Source organism: Sinohyriopsis cumingii, chromosome 5 (assembly GCF_028554795.1).
Source record: "Sinohyriopsis cumingii isolate HCF-2022 chromosome 5, ASM2855479v2, whole genome shotgun sequence".
In the NCBI taxonomy this organism is placed as follows: domain Eukaryota; kingdom Metazoa; phylum Mollusca; class Bivalvia; order Unionida; family Unionidae; genus Sinohyriopsis; species Sinohyriopsis cumingii.
In genome coordinates this window covers 107061697-107078625 of record NC_142965.1, presented here as the reverse complement: position 1 = coordinate 107078625, position 16929 = coordinate 107061697, and the positions used below count along the sequence as shown (strand labels likewise).

Genomic DNA, 16929 nt, shown 5'->3' with positions numbered 1-16929 from the left:
GCTAAATATTTTGATATTGACTCGCGTGTGGTAAAATACGTCGCAGAAAATATAACCAGATCTACTTTCTCGAAAAAATATAAACAGAAAATTACCTTTCAGTATCAATAATTATCATCACCACATTGAATTAATTTTTTTAATTTATGTCACAGTATGTCCTCCATACACTACTGAATTTTTGATTATATAAAAGGGAGATTACTTTGTAATATATAGTTTTCTTCGTAGAGTTTTGATTTTTTATGATCGTAATTAGTCAGTTTAACTAATTACATCGTAATTAATTACTCGTAGAAGTATTATTTATGTTTTTTAAATATTTCCCATCATACAACATTACGAGAAATCATGATAATGTTATTGATCCGCAAGGAAGCTGTAATACAGGTACAGAACAGAAACCGTTGTCATGGTAATCGATCTGCAGGTGTGTTCATGCCACTGTTATTATTGATTCGCAGTCTGCTAGGAAAAACGCTGTTTTATATTCAGAAACTGTTGTTATTCAGAAACCGCTGTTTTATATTCAGAAACTGTTATTATTCAGAAACCGCTCTTATAAATACAGAAACTGTTATTATTCAGAAACCGCTGTTTTAGTGTAAATATTGGTTCCTTAGCTATATATTAACTTCCGAAATATATGTTCGTAACAAGGTTTGATAGCTCAATCAGTATGGTATTGGACTGTGACGCTCGCGGTCCAGGATCGAACCCCCATGGCTGACAATTTGTCGGTGGTGTGCGCATAATTGCGATTTTTATAAATAATGGGGGAACCGCAAAAAACCCCCGCTCAGCAAAATTTAACCACAATATTGACTTGTGGTTGATACATATTTTCGTATCACCCACTGGATTAATTATTGTGGTTGGGATTTTTGCTGAGCGTATATGTTTGTACTGTCCTTAGTTAGTTATATGTTTGTGCCGTCCAATGCATAATCTGAGCTGGCTAATACACTCGATAGGGGCTCTTCATTCATTGTATATAACCATTTCATTGTATATAACCATTTCATTGTATATATCCATTTCATTGTATATATGTTATGTGTATATCCTCTAAACTTGGTAGATTGCGGTGGCAAGCTACGAGTTTAATGAGGATTGTGCTGTCCTTAGTTATATGTTATGTGTATATCCTCTAAACTTGGTAGATTGCGGTGGCAAGCTACGAGTTTAATGAGGATTGTGCTGTCCTTAGTTAGTTATATGTTATGTGTATATCCTCTAAACTTGGTAGATTGCGGTGGCAAGCTACGAGTTTAATGAGGATTGTGCTGTCCTTGAAACATCCCGACGAACTCGCTAAACACTCGATAGGGGTTCTAGGGATATTTTTTTTTATTTTAAAGATTTATATATTATATAATGAACCATGAAAATATCAATGATGTAATTGTTGCTATTAAAAAATTGAAAAAAGATGGAATTAATATATCTGATGAACTTAATCCTGAAAAAATAGTTTCTGACTTTGAGATTTTACAAGAACGTAAAACCCAGGGGACACACACACTATCATCTGAATACAAGCTCATGAAACGGATTCAGGCGGCAATGTTTCAGTCGCTAGCTACCGTAGAAGATGATCATGTGAAGGAGTTCGTTCCTCTCTCTGCCGCCGTAGAAAGAATTAAATCGTTATTATCCCACGAGTATGAGGCAAAGAAAACGATTAGTACTCGTATAAGACAATTAAGAAAACTTATGTTAGATCGTGAAACGATCCAGAGTAACTTCGTTACTGGTGAAACGATCCAGAGTAACTTCGTCCAAAGTAGTAATTTTGAAGATGAGTGAGATCTTTGATCAGAAATATTATTTCTGAATTTGATGGGTTAGTTGGTACTTAGATTCATGCAATTTGCAATTTTGATGGGTGAGTTGGTACTCATATTTATTATTTATTTCTGAATTAATTTATTTATTTACTGAATTAATTTGTTTTTTTTACTGAAATTTAACAAAATTGTACAAATTTCTTAATTTTGACTACATTTACCCCATCAAAAACATAAAATTGTACAAATTTCTTAATTTGAGTACCATTTACCCCATCAAAAACATAAAATTGTACAAATTTCTCAATTTTGACTACCATTTACCCCATCAAATTTACAAAATTGTACAAATTTCTTAATTTTAAAAATTATTTATTTCTGAATTAATTTATTTATTTACTGAATTAATTTTTTTTTTTTTTACTAAAATCAAGAAAAATGCACGAATTACTTGATTCTGACGGGGTAGTTGGTAGTCAAAATCAAAGAAAAATGCACGAATTACTTGATTTCTGACGGGGTAGTTGGTAGTCAAAATCAGGAAAATTGAGCAATTTCGTTGTATTTTAGTAAAAAAAAAAAAATCTCAGTAAAAATAATATTATTAATAAATAAAATTAATTTATAATAAATAAAATTTATTAGGAACAATTTGACAAAGTTAGAATTTCTTATCTCTGACGGGGTAGTTGGTAGTCAAAATCAAGTAATTCGTACATTTTTATGTTTCTGACGGGGTAGTTGGTAGTCAAAATCAAGTAATTCGTACATTTTTATGTTTCTGACGGGGTAGTTGATAGTCAAAATCAAGTAATTCGTACAATTTCAGTAAAAAAATAATAAAAACCAGGAAAATTAATAAATCTTATTTTTTTTGTGATAGAAATTTTAATTTTTACTTTCATCGACCAGCTTTTTTAGCTGCCTAGGCCGATTAATTTGTACCAAACACAAATTTGTGCCAGTAATAATAAAATATTTTTTTATTAATTTTTTTTAAGTTGATCGAATTTGAGTCTGATCTCTGTTACAAATGTTCTTCTAACTGTTAAGAAATTCTCGTGTGTAAAAAAACCTCCATTACATAAAGATCTACGATAAAAGTCTTACGACTTTACATACAGATTTATTACAAGTTCTTCTTCACGTATGTCAATTAAGCGATTAAGGTGGTCTGTGAGTTTAAAATTGATTCGTGTTAACATATTATTGTGACACCGTAAATACACAGGATTAGTTGGTTCTTGCACGATTAAACTTCCAGGGGGAACTTGTGGTGTGAACGTGTACAGGATGTATCCTTGTTGAGCCTGACTTGATCTTCCGAGATCTATTTGATAGCTGCCATCGATTACGTCACAAACCAGATTGACCGCGACCGTCGGTGTTATATTAACGATTCCCGGAGATACGTGTCTTCCGCCGCCATGTGGATCATTATCATATCTGAGAACGGTTGGATATGGTGCTAGTTTTCTCCATGCATCATGTATTTTAGGAAAAAACTCATCAATGACATCATTGACAGATTTTCTTAACTCGGTTACACTATACCCGGGAAATTTAAAATTTGGTACATCTGCTTCTGTTAATTTATATTTTTCTAACCATTTATATGCATCAAAATATATAAATGATTTTAAACTAACCATCGCTTGAACTATTCGGTTATTAAAATATTCCATATCTGATATAAGCTGATTTAATATTTCCACACGCGTGATGATTTTTTCACGCGATGACGCTGATATGTCAAAAATATGTTCGTTAAAATATTGATTTAGTTGATCTAGTTGTTTTTTACATTCTTGATTGATTTCCTGAAAATATTCAATAATATCACCTCGATGAAGACCAAAAACATTTCCTGTTTCCCCCTCCCGATTTATAAAAATCCATGCCTCAATATCATCGTGAAAGATAAAATGGCTAAACATTGATTTATTTTTAAAAATACGTAGTTTTTCCCCGTATGATGGATTAATTTCATGATATGATTGCCTATCCGTGACATAATCAGACTTTTTCGGTTCTGGTGGTCCTTCATACACCGGGGGAATTTCAGGCCAACCTAGCACGGATCTGATTGAAGATTTATAAATATCAACTACGTAATCAGGCGAGTTTATTTCAATCGTCGAGGACAGGGTGGGTTCATGAACATTAATTGATATTTTTGCTTCTTTTCCCGTTATTGATTTTATTCTACGTTGAAATTCCTCACTGATCTCTTCAATCTCATAACTGCCAGTTGGTATTCCAGCAACAACCCAGTCAGGTGTTCCATCGGGTTTGTTCTTGTTAGCAAATACAAGCGAATTATTTGCTGGTGTACCATTAAATGATTTTGATCTGATATTTGGCCAGCTGTAATATACTCATAATTGTGCTAGTGCTATTTCTTTTACTGGAATTGCAGTGGGAAAATTAACACTAAATTCAGGATTAATTGAACTTACCGAGATCATCGTTATCTTTGGCGGAGTTGTGTTGGTCACGATCTGCTGGAGTAATTCTGTCATTATTGATACTTGTATCTTTAATACCGATACCTTCGTCGTATATTTTGGTTATCATTGAAAATTCGAAATCAGATATAATTCCATCACTGAGACTCGCTGATAACAACGAGGATAATTTCGAGTATGCTACCGTCGCTGTATGTAATTTTATTGTGTAATCGGATAATTTTTCGTTCGTGCAAGTACATATTTTTTTTGTGATGATATTAAGCACACCTGCAATAGTTGCTGCTGAAATACAAATAGTTACAGCTACTGGTGCCATCGTTGTCAACGCTGATAATATTACACCGGTTCCAGCAACAACAGCGGATACTGAATAAACAATCACATCAACGATAACCAATCATCGTCGATATTTTTTTACTTTTACTGTATATTGATCAACTTGATCTTTTAGCGCCGTCTGCCATTCACGCGCTTGATTGTACCTGTATTGTGCACCGTCCATATATATTTTTATGCAGTAACCAATTGAGGTGTTTCAGCTACAAATTCCAAACACCACCAGAAGGATGTTGCGGTTAATTTCTTATCAGCTGCTTCCAGAATAAATATTTCTTCGTTTGCGCTATTTAATACAACAGATACAACCCCGGAAAATTTGTCAGTGGAATGACGCCATGGAAACGTTGTAAATATTTCAAATTTTGCAGCACTAAACACAGACAGCCTGTACACGCCAGTGACTGTTGCGGTATATTTGATAGTATTATTTTGCTGCGACCATGTTGCAAATCCCGATGATACCGTGCATACGATGTTTGTGATATGCCCGGGAGTTATTCCAGCTGAAATTTTAATCAAATTGGTTTTATTGATAATCTCAGGAATTCCCGCTAAGATGTCTAGCTGTGTTCGTTTGATCGTGTCTAGGTTACTTTTGATATCAGAAAGTTTTATATCGATGAAGGGAGGAGTTCCAAAGAACTTATTTATGGCATCATCGGTTTTCTGAAAATTTCTTCGAAGCCTTGTAAACGCGCCCGTGTGAACGTCATACTCGGCCCGCAGCGTGGATAGTTTTCCATCCACGTCGTCGACGTATAGTTTGTTTGCGACGTCGTTGTCAGATTTTGGAGCTGTTACAGCTACTATTTTGTTCCCGTTCATGCTAAGTTCAACTGGCTATTGTGTCACCGGTGTTTCTCACGCGATTAGCAACACTTTTTGCAATTTCATCTCTGATGGTTTTAAGTGACATACTTGAATCTCTGATTCTACCACCGTCAGTAAACACAGGAATATTATCTGTAACTGCACCGAGTACTCGTCGAACTATATCATTCCATTTGATATTGCTGGTTTTTAGTTTACCATATCGATCTTGAAAAATAACAACTTCATCTGGGTCAACTCCAGCCAGGTTCATGATATCAGCAAGGTCATCTTTAGTCGCATACTTTGACAGATCAACGTCGCCGGGCTTTTTCTTAACGCGTGAAGAAGATCTTCCGTAAATATCAACCATTATATAAAAATCTAAGATCTGCTTTACGCGCAACAAATCGGTTGCTTGTATAATCGTGCACGACTTTATGTGGCGGCCTGGATGATTTTGATATAGCGTCGAGTACATTAATTACTTCACGGCCACATATTGGCGGATCTGTCATTGTTTGTGTGGGTAGCGTTGAATACCAAACTTTGGAACCTCTGGTTGTTGCGTGAAGTGGTGCGACATACTTGATAAATTCAACAGGTGGAGCTAACCCGTATGAATCAAAATAAACGATTCCACGTGGATCAACCGCGTATGATACCCAATGAGTACCAGGTCCAGAACGTTCATCGAGATTAATAATACCTGTTTCGAGTTTGTTTGGTTGTTTCGGTAATTGATCTCGCATAAAAACACCTCTAAAGGCAGATATTTTTAATTTTTTAGCGGCATTAAGTAAATCAAAATTTGATGCTGAAACGTCTAACGAAGTGATCCTGGAAGCCTTAGGCCTCTCCCCCAACGAGATCCTGGCAATCTTAAGCCGCGTCCCTTTTTTTGTATCCTTGCCCTGTTGCTTTCTTTAGTGCCATTCCAGCAGCTGTTGCAACAGCACCTAACGCGGCTGCTTTTGCTACGGCTGGAGCAGCTGCAGCTATTAATGCCGGAATGGCCGCAAGAAGTGGAAATATACCACCCGTTTTAACCATGTCTTTGATGGCGCTCGGGGAGAGATGGAATTGAACTCCAGTTTTTGATTCTAGGGCTTTATTGAAATGTTTAATCTGATTATTTGTCAGCGATAATTTGTTTGGACCACCACTAATATGATCTCGTTTTAGTGATATTTTAGTTCCGCATTTGTTGGCGGTTTTTGATTGAAGCTTTTTTACCTGACCGGGAGTCAGAGTAACATTAACATGACTATACGACATTTTTATATAAAATATATTTTTCTAAATAACACGATTAAAGATTTTCCACTGGTGCATCAACGACCCTCATTCGACCACTAACACCTTCAAGTAACATGGCTTTATCGCTAAGTATGACCGCGATCGCTCTGTAGAAGCCGTGAACAAGTGGTGGACCAGGTATATCAGGAGGAGGGTTAGTAACATGAGCTCGAAAGTGTATTACAACAACAGATTGTTTGGATAAATCAAGATGCTCCAGCGAAAAATAATAAATCGGATATAGACCTGTAAAATCTAGTTGTGATATTTGCAAACCGGTATCTATATTTTGATCACGTCCCATAAATGACATCAAACGATGATATGCGCGCGCTACATGATTTTGTGCATAATTTAGTTGTATATTTTCTGTTGGTTCTTGATGTCCATTTATCCGTAAGGAAACTTCATTAACTCCAAGGTTATCAAATATCATATGTGAAAGTTGTTGATCATTTATCCGGTTAATATTTTGCAGTGCAATAAAAATATGTCGTGGTGCAGAAACACCCTGTTGTGATGCTATATGCCATGTAAATAAACCATTAATATTGCTTTGAGCAGCATCTGTGGTTACTGTTAACCATGATAGCAATGATTTACCGCCTTGATCCATAAAAGATAGTAATTTTTGTTCCTCAGTAATAGATGGAGTTATTACTGGCATCCACAATGAAAGTTTTGATATATTTACTTTACCATCAGCAACAACACCAGCACCTCGCCAGATTGCATCATTATCATCACCTTTTCTTACGAGCACAATTGTGTGTTTAGCTCCAAAGATGACTTTTCTAACATTTCTGTAAAATCCAAAGATGTGAGATAATGGAATTGCACACGAAAAATTTCTATTATCTCCCGACAACGCTGCTTGGCGTGTTGCAAATCCTAGGTTGAAAGTCGCGCTATCGCCTCGTACAATATCAAAAGCAGCAGCTGGTCTGGCTGCGTATTCAGGACCATCAGCAACTGGCTGTGGATCAACTGCAGTACCTACTGCTGTTCGTATTTTAGCATACCTGATATGATCAGCGCTGTCAGTAATATCCTTGGCAAACATCATTGTTGGACCGGCTGATCTTGTAAAGTCGTCAGAATATCTGGCTAGACCAATTATTGTTGTAGCAACATCGACATCATTCTGAATTGATTCAATATTTTTTCCATCAATCATGTATGTGGCGCCACTAAATAATGCCATGATCCCGTTGTTGACAAAACCAACACGTAAATTAGCAGCATATGGCGTATTAGCTACAACATTCGTTACAAGTCTACCTTCTACTTCAATAAACGCTTCAGCGGGCAAGAAATATCTACTTGTATCATGAACCTGTAATTCGATTCTCCCCCGCTGATTTGGTAGTCTTGCGTCATAAGAATAAAATTGATAATCACGCACTGATTCATACTTAAGGACAGGTGCCTCCATATCAAATGCTGGGTCTGATTCGCGCCTGAACATTTTTATTATAGTTACCATTTTTCAAATGATGATCATCGTCGACGAAGACCGCTTCCTGCTATTAAATTTGCTGTTATATTTTTTTCTGCTTCTTCAGATATCGCCGCTAGTTTTTGATTTGCAGCTTGATTTATTATTTTACTAACATCTGCAGGCATCACCTCAGTACTTGCCAGTTTCACCGGTGGTTGTTGTTTTCGTCGCAATAATCGTGCTAGTCTTTCTTTGATCGCCGAGAACGCCTTACCAGCAACATTGACAATTGCTCCAGGAGCTTTATCACGAACAATATCAATAGCCTTCATCGATAATTGTTTTGCTACAGGTGCTACTTTTGGAGCTATCCTTGTAAATAATCCCCGAATGACATCACCAAGTCCATTTCCGTAAATAACACTATAGATTGGTAATCGTGAGTTTACCGCTCTAACCTGTGCGGGTTTACGATGATTATCATGCACAATCATCTTATTTTATTTACCATTTATCTAACAACTAGTCATCAACAAGTTCATCGGTAAGTTCTCGGTAAACGCCGATATCCATAATACCACCTTGAAATAGTCGCCGACAAATATCAGCTGCTTCATTGGTTATTTCTGGTGAATTATTTCCGGCACGTTTTCATCCTATGAGAACTTCTAACCGTGACACGTCATTGATGATATTATCAGGACAAACAAAATTATTTTCTCCTGGCACTGCAGTCAGAAAACCACTTCCTACAGCGCCAGGAGGATCATCGTCAGGATCTCTTTCTTCACCCAGTGAACGTAATTTTTCTTCCTGTTTAGTTTTTTTCCCCGTTTTTTTTTTCATAATTTGCTTTACCCCTCTTGTTACCTGTTTTATTTTATCAAAAGGTGATTTCAACATCATCTCTTCCTGCGGTGAAGAAGATTGTTGTTGTTCTATTTGTTGCAGAGGTGGAGGAAGCTGATACTGGGGTAACTCTCCCTGTTCTGGTTGTTCCAGTCTCTCTCTGTAAAGTCTTTTTACTTCTTCATTAAGTCTTTTAAATTCTTGACCTCTAGCTTGTTTTTTGTTGTAATATACGCGATATATCCATTTAATGAAATTATCATTACTTGTTTTTTCATGAAAAGGTCTTAAAAAATTAGATTTATCAGATATATTATCTAATATCATCTCAGGTAATTTCTCTCTTTCAGTGTTTCTAATAGTATTAACAACTCCTTCGTTAAATCTTGCAATTAATTTTAAGCTTTCTTCTGCTGATTTGGGTTCAGATGCAAGTTTTTTTCTCACATCGGCGACTTCAGTACGAAGTTCTCCAATACTTTCAAGTATTTCCTCACCAACAGGTGGAGGTTGAGCTGCAGCTATGTCAGTTGGAAGGTCTCGTAAAATCTTCTTTGCCTGTTTAGTTCTTCTTGCTATTTTTTCTGATACCGGAAGAAGATCTTCTTTGATGACAGTTGTAACTTTCTCAGTAGCTGCAGTGACGGGTTTAAATAGTTTTTTAGTTTCTTCTTCATACTCAACTTGTGCTTCTTGCTGCGCTTGCAGATTTTTTCTGAATGAGTCTCTGACAGGAAGAAATTTTTTAATTGCTTCTAATCGTTCTCGAGCTGTTCTTGCAGTATGAGATTCTGGATGTATCATTTTATTATAACATAATAATTTAATTAATATCAGCAGAAGGGGAGCAGCAGAGAGGGTTTGTCTACAATTCTGTTTGGGACAAACAATAATCGTAGACGTGGTAATTGACCTCTATGAGTGGTCACTATTTTTTTTGGTAAAACACAAGGGTGACCACTCCCTTAAGTGGTCTGTTCACCCTCTCTGCTAGCTGATATAAATGTAACAGCGTTTGTAAACGACGAGTAAAGACGATCTAACAATTATGGGAAATCCTATAATTCAACATCTTTCCTTTGTAAGGGAGTTTCGAAAAAATACACTATTTTTTTGTTTATTTATTATTTGTTTGTTTGTTTGTCTATTTGTCTATTTATTTATTTATTTATTTATTTATTAGGATGTGCTTATCGTTCCATGCTATTCACGAGAACACTTAATAGAGTCAGAAAACGTAATTTGAATTTATAATCAAACACTAATTTGCTGTTGGATGAAACATAAAACAATGATCAAATGGATAAGGTGTAAAGGTATCAATACACACTTACCTTGTCAACTTAGTGGTGGGGTTGGGTACGACGGGGAATATAGAGATGGGGGTGCCAATGCGCTTTACTTGAATGTAAGTATTATATTCACATTTGGTGATATTTAACGTTCCCCCATAATACCGTTTCAACAAAATTAATAGAGGACACGTATTTGCATAACAGCTAACAAATTGGCTTGTCAGAAAAATGTTATGATAGTTTTCACCTTTGGACGAGCATGGTAATGAAAATATGGGCGTGGCTCATTAGCATTATTTACAAAGGAGGTTATCATCAGTGAGACTACGCTGACGCCTTAAATTGAAATATTTCGTGAATAGTGTATGACTTTTATTTTAATTATAAAATTTAATTGTGAAAATTGGTTTCCAGGCCTTATTTGGATCTACAATAATGGTGATAGTTTGTGTGTGTGTGTGTGTGTGTGTGTGTGTGTGTGTGAGAGAGAGAGAGAGAGAGAGAGAGCGAGAGAGAGAGAGAAGGGGGAGGGAGGGAAAGAGAGGGAGAGAGAGAGAGAGATAGAGAGATAGCGGTTAGCATTTAAAGGTAAAGGGTTAGGTGGACAGATGGTCAGTCAGACAGACCATTAAATATACAATCACCTGAGCCATTTTTATATCGATCAACGTGCCCAGGAAATTAGTAAAAGCAGTAACGTTCATATTTATAGTAACCAGCCTGACATTAAAATGAAATGTTCCGATGTTTACATATTCAATTGCAAGGAAATTCAATCAAATAGCAATATTGAGGTCAAACATTCACTTTAACAGTCAATACACAACCTTCCTTTCATACTGATTTTGAACAATTAGATAGAAATTCGACTGTCCTCGTTCCATTCTTCCTATCCTGGTGTATGCCTTTACTTTTTTTCCCCTTTCTTTGTATTCCTTCTCTTTTCTCCTTTTAGCCTTCCTTCTTTCTTACTATTAGGTGAAAGTCTTCTTTTAACTGCATTAATTTGACCACAAGAACACCAATAGTTAATTTCTACACCTTCAGAAATGGTTTAAAATATTGGACAAAATGATATTTGATTAATAAATTTACACCTAATTGACTCTTTATAGTATTTAGTTTTCATGAATATTTTTCACCGTTATAAACCTGATATATTTTATTCAGTTTGGGGTAATTTTGTGATTCAGTAACAACAGTGTGCAATAAACAAGAAATAGTTATTTAATTTCATTACAAATAATGATTGGAGAAAGTTTAGATTAATTCAACCGAAACTGTATATGACTTTCTCGTTCCCATTTTAATCAGTCTGCATATCATTAGCTAAACGAATAGTATCTTACCTTTGAAAAATCGTGGGATTTCATGAATTCTTGGTATTTTTGAAACAGAGGTCCGTCGAAAAACTTGGTCCATTTTGGAGTTTCTGGCACATCAGTTACCTCATCAACTGGTTCACCTTTTGTCGACATTTTCTACGTTAAATTTTGTTGTAGATCTATATCATATCTCCTTTAGATAACCCGAATACCAGTATCGGATGAACGAAAACATCCCTGGAAATATTTAATCTTAGAGATATCTTAATTACACTCAGCTCCTCTCGTTCCTTTAAGTGGTCAAATGCCTTGCGGCTTGTAGGTGACAAATGTTTTCTGTCAGGTCTATGACGGGAGAAATCTCGAGATTCCGTTACGCCCTTATTCAGCTTTACAAGGTAGGTTCATATTTGCTGTCGGAAAATAATGGCATTTAAACAAATCCTTATCACCTTATGAAATTGGTGTTGTCTCAGATCAGCGTTGCGTCTCCAGCAATAAAATAGTATGCATCGTTTGGCAGGATGTGACGTCACTACTCCTGTCCTTTTAAGAACTAGGTCTATTGAAACTTCGGACTATCTAACTTTCCGGCAAAAATTATATTTGTACACGATATCAAATGATTCAATATCTCCGAAAAAGAATTATCTTAAATAATGTCTGTTTTCTGCTAAATCCCCGTTCAAATTCTCTTCATATGATGTATATTAAATGCATGAAGTGGTGTTATTTTATCTTTGTTCTGTACTCTCGTGCTATTATCCTTAGCGAGAGATTGTTGAAGATAGACAAAGTTAGAGGAAACTCGTCAATGAATATCAACAGCGTACAGGAATTAATTAACTTTAAAGTAATTAAGTTTCACTGTAAAAATACAGCTATCATGAAATAATTAACTTCAAAGTAATTAAGTTTCACTGTAAAAATAAAGCTATCGTGAATTAATTAACTTTAAAGTAATTAAGTTTCACTGTAAAAATACAGCTATCATGAAATAATTAACTTTAAAATAATTAAGTTTGACTGTAATAATACAGCTATCATGAATTAATTAACTTTAAAGTAATTAAGTTTCACTGTAAAAATAAAGCTATCATGAATTAATTAACTTTAAAGTAATTAAGTTTGACTGTAATAATACAGCTATCATGAAGTAATTAACTTTAAAGTAATTAAGTTTCACTGTAATAATAAAGCTATCATGAAGTGTGCTTTAGAACTAAGCATATGAATATGCAGCCCACAATGAGGATCGAACTAAATTCTCGTGTGTGGTAGAAAGTTACCTAATCAATTTATCACCCCTATTGACAAGTGTTGTTAAATATACATTTTCCGTTTATGTTCATCGACTGCAGTGTAACTTATCGGTGTTTCTACACAGTGTAACTTTATTATAAAAATGATCTTCCCATTAATTACTTCTGAAGTACACCACAAGCGTATTCATACTTTCAAAATATTATAATTATGGGGTGGGTGGGTGGCTGGTTGAGTGGTAAAAATTCCTTACATATTGACAGAAATATCATAGCAAAGTAGAAAACAAAGTTTTTGTACACTTTATTCTAATTTATTTGCAAATACATTAGGTATTTATCTGTGTCTGCCAAGTACGTCATCAGTTTGTAATGCGATAACAATATTAAGGTTCGTAATCAATTAACGATCAAAAACGACTTAATAACAAGTCTCAGAACACCGCTGTCGTCTATGTGTAAGGTACACCAACATGGAAAGAAAGAGGAAGAAAAACAGTTGGATGAAGTTGTTTCGAAAATGAGAATGTATTTGTTTCCATGTATTTTTAAAGTTCAATATTGTAAGGAATAAAATAAAAACGCAGCAAGCAGCTGCAGTTCAATTTTCTTTATGTGCCTTAAGACAATACAATGGCAGTGTTACGCACAATGCCTAATTTAGTATTGGAAATGCTAAGCATAAAACCTAATTTGTAATTTGAAATGCTACGCACAAAGCCTAATTTGTAATTTGAAATGCTACGAATACAGTCTAATTTGTAATTGGAAATGCTACGCATAAAGCCTAATTTTTAATTGGAAATGCTACGCATAAAGCCTAATTTTTAATTGGAAATGCTGCTCACAAAGCCTTATTTGTAATTGGAAATGCTACGCACAAAGCCTAATTTGTAATTTGAAATGATACCCATAAAGCCTAATTTGTAATTGGAAATACTACGCACAAAGCCTAATTTATAATTGGAAATGCTACGCATAAAGCCTAATTTGTAATTGGAAATGCTACACAAAAAGCCTAATTTTTAATTGGAAATGCTACGCACAGAGACTAATTTGTAATTTGAAATGCTACGCATAAAGCCTAATTTGCAATTGGAACTGCTACACACAAAGCATAACTTGTAAATATATTAGTTGTCAGACATCTGAACAGCCTTGCCTCACGACACTATCTTGAACGTGAGTTTGCTCTTTCATTATAGATATACAGTTTATGGAAATTCCTTGCAGACACTAAGTTAGATTTTGAAACTGTTGAGTGAACCACATCTACTATGAAAAGTCCAATATACCAGCCGATGTTGAACGTTTAGTTTTCTTTAATGAAATACAAATCAATATACATAATGACTGTAAAACAGTTTCATTTATAAATTGATTGACATGTTAATACATTGATAAATTGCATTCAACTTTATTTTTCCGTTTAAAAATAACAAAACCAACATGCACAGAAAACGGCTTGAATTACATATGATCCTGTCTCCAATTCAACATGATATATTCCGATAATTTTTGCATATCAAGAGAAGTGTAGGTTGCTGAGTGATCTTATCCGCTACATTACTCCTTATTAACATCGTGACCGCGACATTATATATCACGAATGTTGAACCCGTTTACGACAGGTCGACGTAACTTTATGTTAATTCCTTGTACCTAGATTCAGTTTTCTTATATTTTTTTTTTTTTTGCTCTTACAATAAGCTACTTCCTCCAGCGTGTTTGATTGTAGATCATTCCCAATACTATTTCATAGCAGAATAACGATGTAAAATATCTCCCATAGTTTATAGCGCTGTTATCTATCTTCTTTGAATGACGTCATTTTCCGGTGTCACAACGAAATTATTACTTTTACAAGATAAACGTGAATCTATCCGCAGGCGTCATTCTTAATTATGGAATAGGCTGCATCTATACTTTGACAACATGGATACGTTTTTATGCCATTCCACCATATTAATAGCTGCAATTTTATGTCTAGCAGGGTGACTTATGAAATTTCTTTTGTATTTAAAAACATGATATCATAAAAAAAAAAGATTCATGTAGATTATTGTATAGATTCATATATATAACAAAGACAAAATTTTGCAGTTATCTCTCACCTAAATGTTGTACAGATATCGCATCCAGCGGAGAAAATATCGTACAGATATCTCATCCAGTAGATAAAATATTGTACATATATCTCATCAAACGAATAAAATATTGTACAGATATCTCATCAAGCGAATAAAATATTGTACAGAGATCTCCTATAGCGAATAAAATATTACATACATATCTCATCCAGCGCATAATTAGATTAATCATATTTAAATCTGTCTGAGAGACACATATTATTTCACCTTAACGTTTTTGTTTGTATCTCATATTTAACATACATGTATTCCATAACGGATATTTTCCGAATGAAAATATTCTTAGTCGTTGTCTACCGTAATAAGAGATATAGTCGCTTACGCTTTGATTTATATCCATTTCGTTACTGATGTGCCATCAAAAATGTAGCAGCTGATATATTGTTAGCCATGGTTAAAATATTCCTATGTTAGGAACTGCAAAGGAATAAATTTCATTCAATTAATTGCAAAGGAAGATAGCTATTCGATACTTTCACTGCCTCAGATGTTGAGATGTTTCCCGCCATTTTGACTTTCGTTATAAACATTTCGAAGGCGAACTTATAATGCGTTGGAAAAAGAAACAAAGAACACGGATAATTTAATTTCAAGTGATAGAAATAATTAGAAGGTATATGAAAAAATATAGGTAAGTTTGTAGGTGCTATTTATACATTTGATTAACACACTATAACTTTGAATGGCATGATTCATTTTTATTTTCAAGTTTGGAAAATTGTTTCAATGAAGGGATTTGCAATGGCAATTAATTTTAAATATACTTTATTTTGATACTGTGCACAGTGTGTGGAAACTGAACTATTTATCAAATGTATGATCCAATTGTGAAATAGCAGTTATTTCTAATTGAACGGACGTAACCCGTTGTATGCGCTCAACCCCTACTCCAACACCGACCTTTCCAGTGCGGGTAAGTAAATATTACCATAAAACGTTAAATGCCCGTCTAGTCTATAACCTGAATAAAAAAATCCCCCGCCCCCCCCAAAAAAAAAAAAAATTTTGATGAGCGAGTGTAAAATAAATTTTTAATATAAGAAACAAAAATGTCTTTAAAAATATGGGATGTCGTCGCAAGTTTCGAACCCGCCACCTCTTGTCAGCAAGCGTTACACACATAAAGAAAGACAAATGTGGGTGTTTATCTACGAAATACATCAGGCCTGACAAGTAAAATTCTATAAATTATTCAACATATTTAGATTTGTATTTTCTAAAACTCCTCAAAGAAACTATAGCAAGATAAATGGCTATGGCGAAATGCAATTTGTGATGGAGTTGTGTATAACAGCAACGATACCAACATTTTTGGATTGTCTCGGGACTACACAAAACCGTTACGATTTAGAAAATAATTATTTTAGCGTTGACAGGATTTACGAAGCAGAACATTCATGGATACGTGAAGAGACGGGTGTCTCATTTTGGTCTTGATCTTTTAACAATGAATTAGGAAGGTTAGTTGGCGTGTGCAGTGTTGTCTGAAGTTATCCTCCTTTATATGTAAACGTTTCTTTCAAAAACTAAATTATTCAGTTATACTATCCAATGTCACAGTTAAGTAATATTCTTTAATTTATTTATCTAACTTAATCGATATGAGAATTTGCATATTCGGAAAGTGATTTCATGACCACGGAATCTGAGGTTATCAAAAAGGAATTCTGTTTTTAGCTCATTTTAATCGCACTTATGTGGGTACACAGCGATGTATGGTGTTATTCTGTGTTGTACGTTTCCAAATAAGTTGAACTCCATCTACATTAATTTAAAGAGGTTTATCAAGATTTGGTTTGATTCTTTTGACGATCCTTAATTGACGAAATCATATGTTTATGATACTGAATGCAACGCTAAAATGTTAATAGCAGCAGTTATGGGATAAAAGTAACGAG

General features: G+C 34.7%; 1 protein-coding gene across 2 annotated transcripts in view; it reads right to left on the bottom strand.

Annotated features, from left to right (window-relative positions):
• The window catches only part of LOC149799946 (uncharacterized), a 47787-nt gene extending 35718 nt beyond the window's left edge, over nucleotides 1–12069 (bottom strand). Inside the window, exon 1 of one of the 2 annotated variants that reach the window (XM_089959417.1) lies at nucleotides 11644–12069. In XM_089959417.1, the coding sequence (XP_089815543.1) occupies nucleotides 11644–11772 (129 nt within the window). In that variant the 5' untranslated portion in view covers nucleotides 11773–12069. Of the gene's footprint in view, nucleotides 1–10333; nucleotides 10758–11643 lie in introns of those variants that run through there. The other variant, XM_089959418.1, reaches the window with a different exon arrangement.
• Between the last annotated feature and the right edge of the window lie 4860 nt (nucleotides 12070–16929).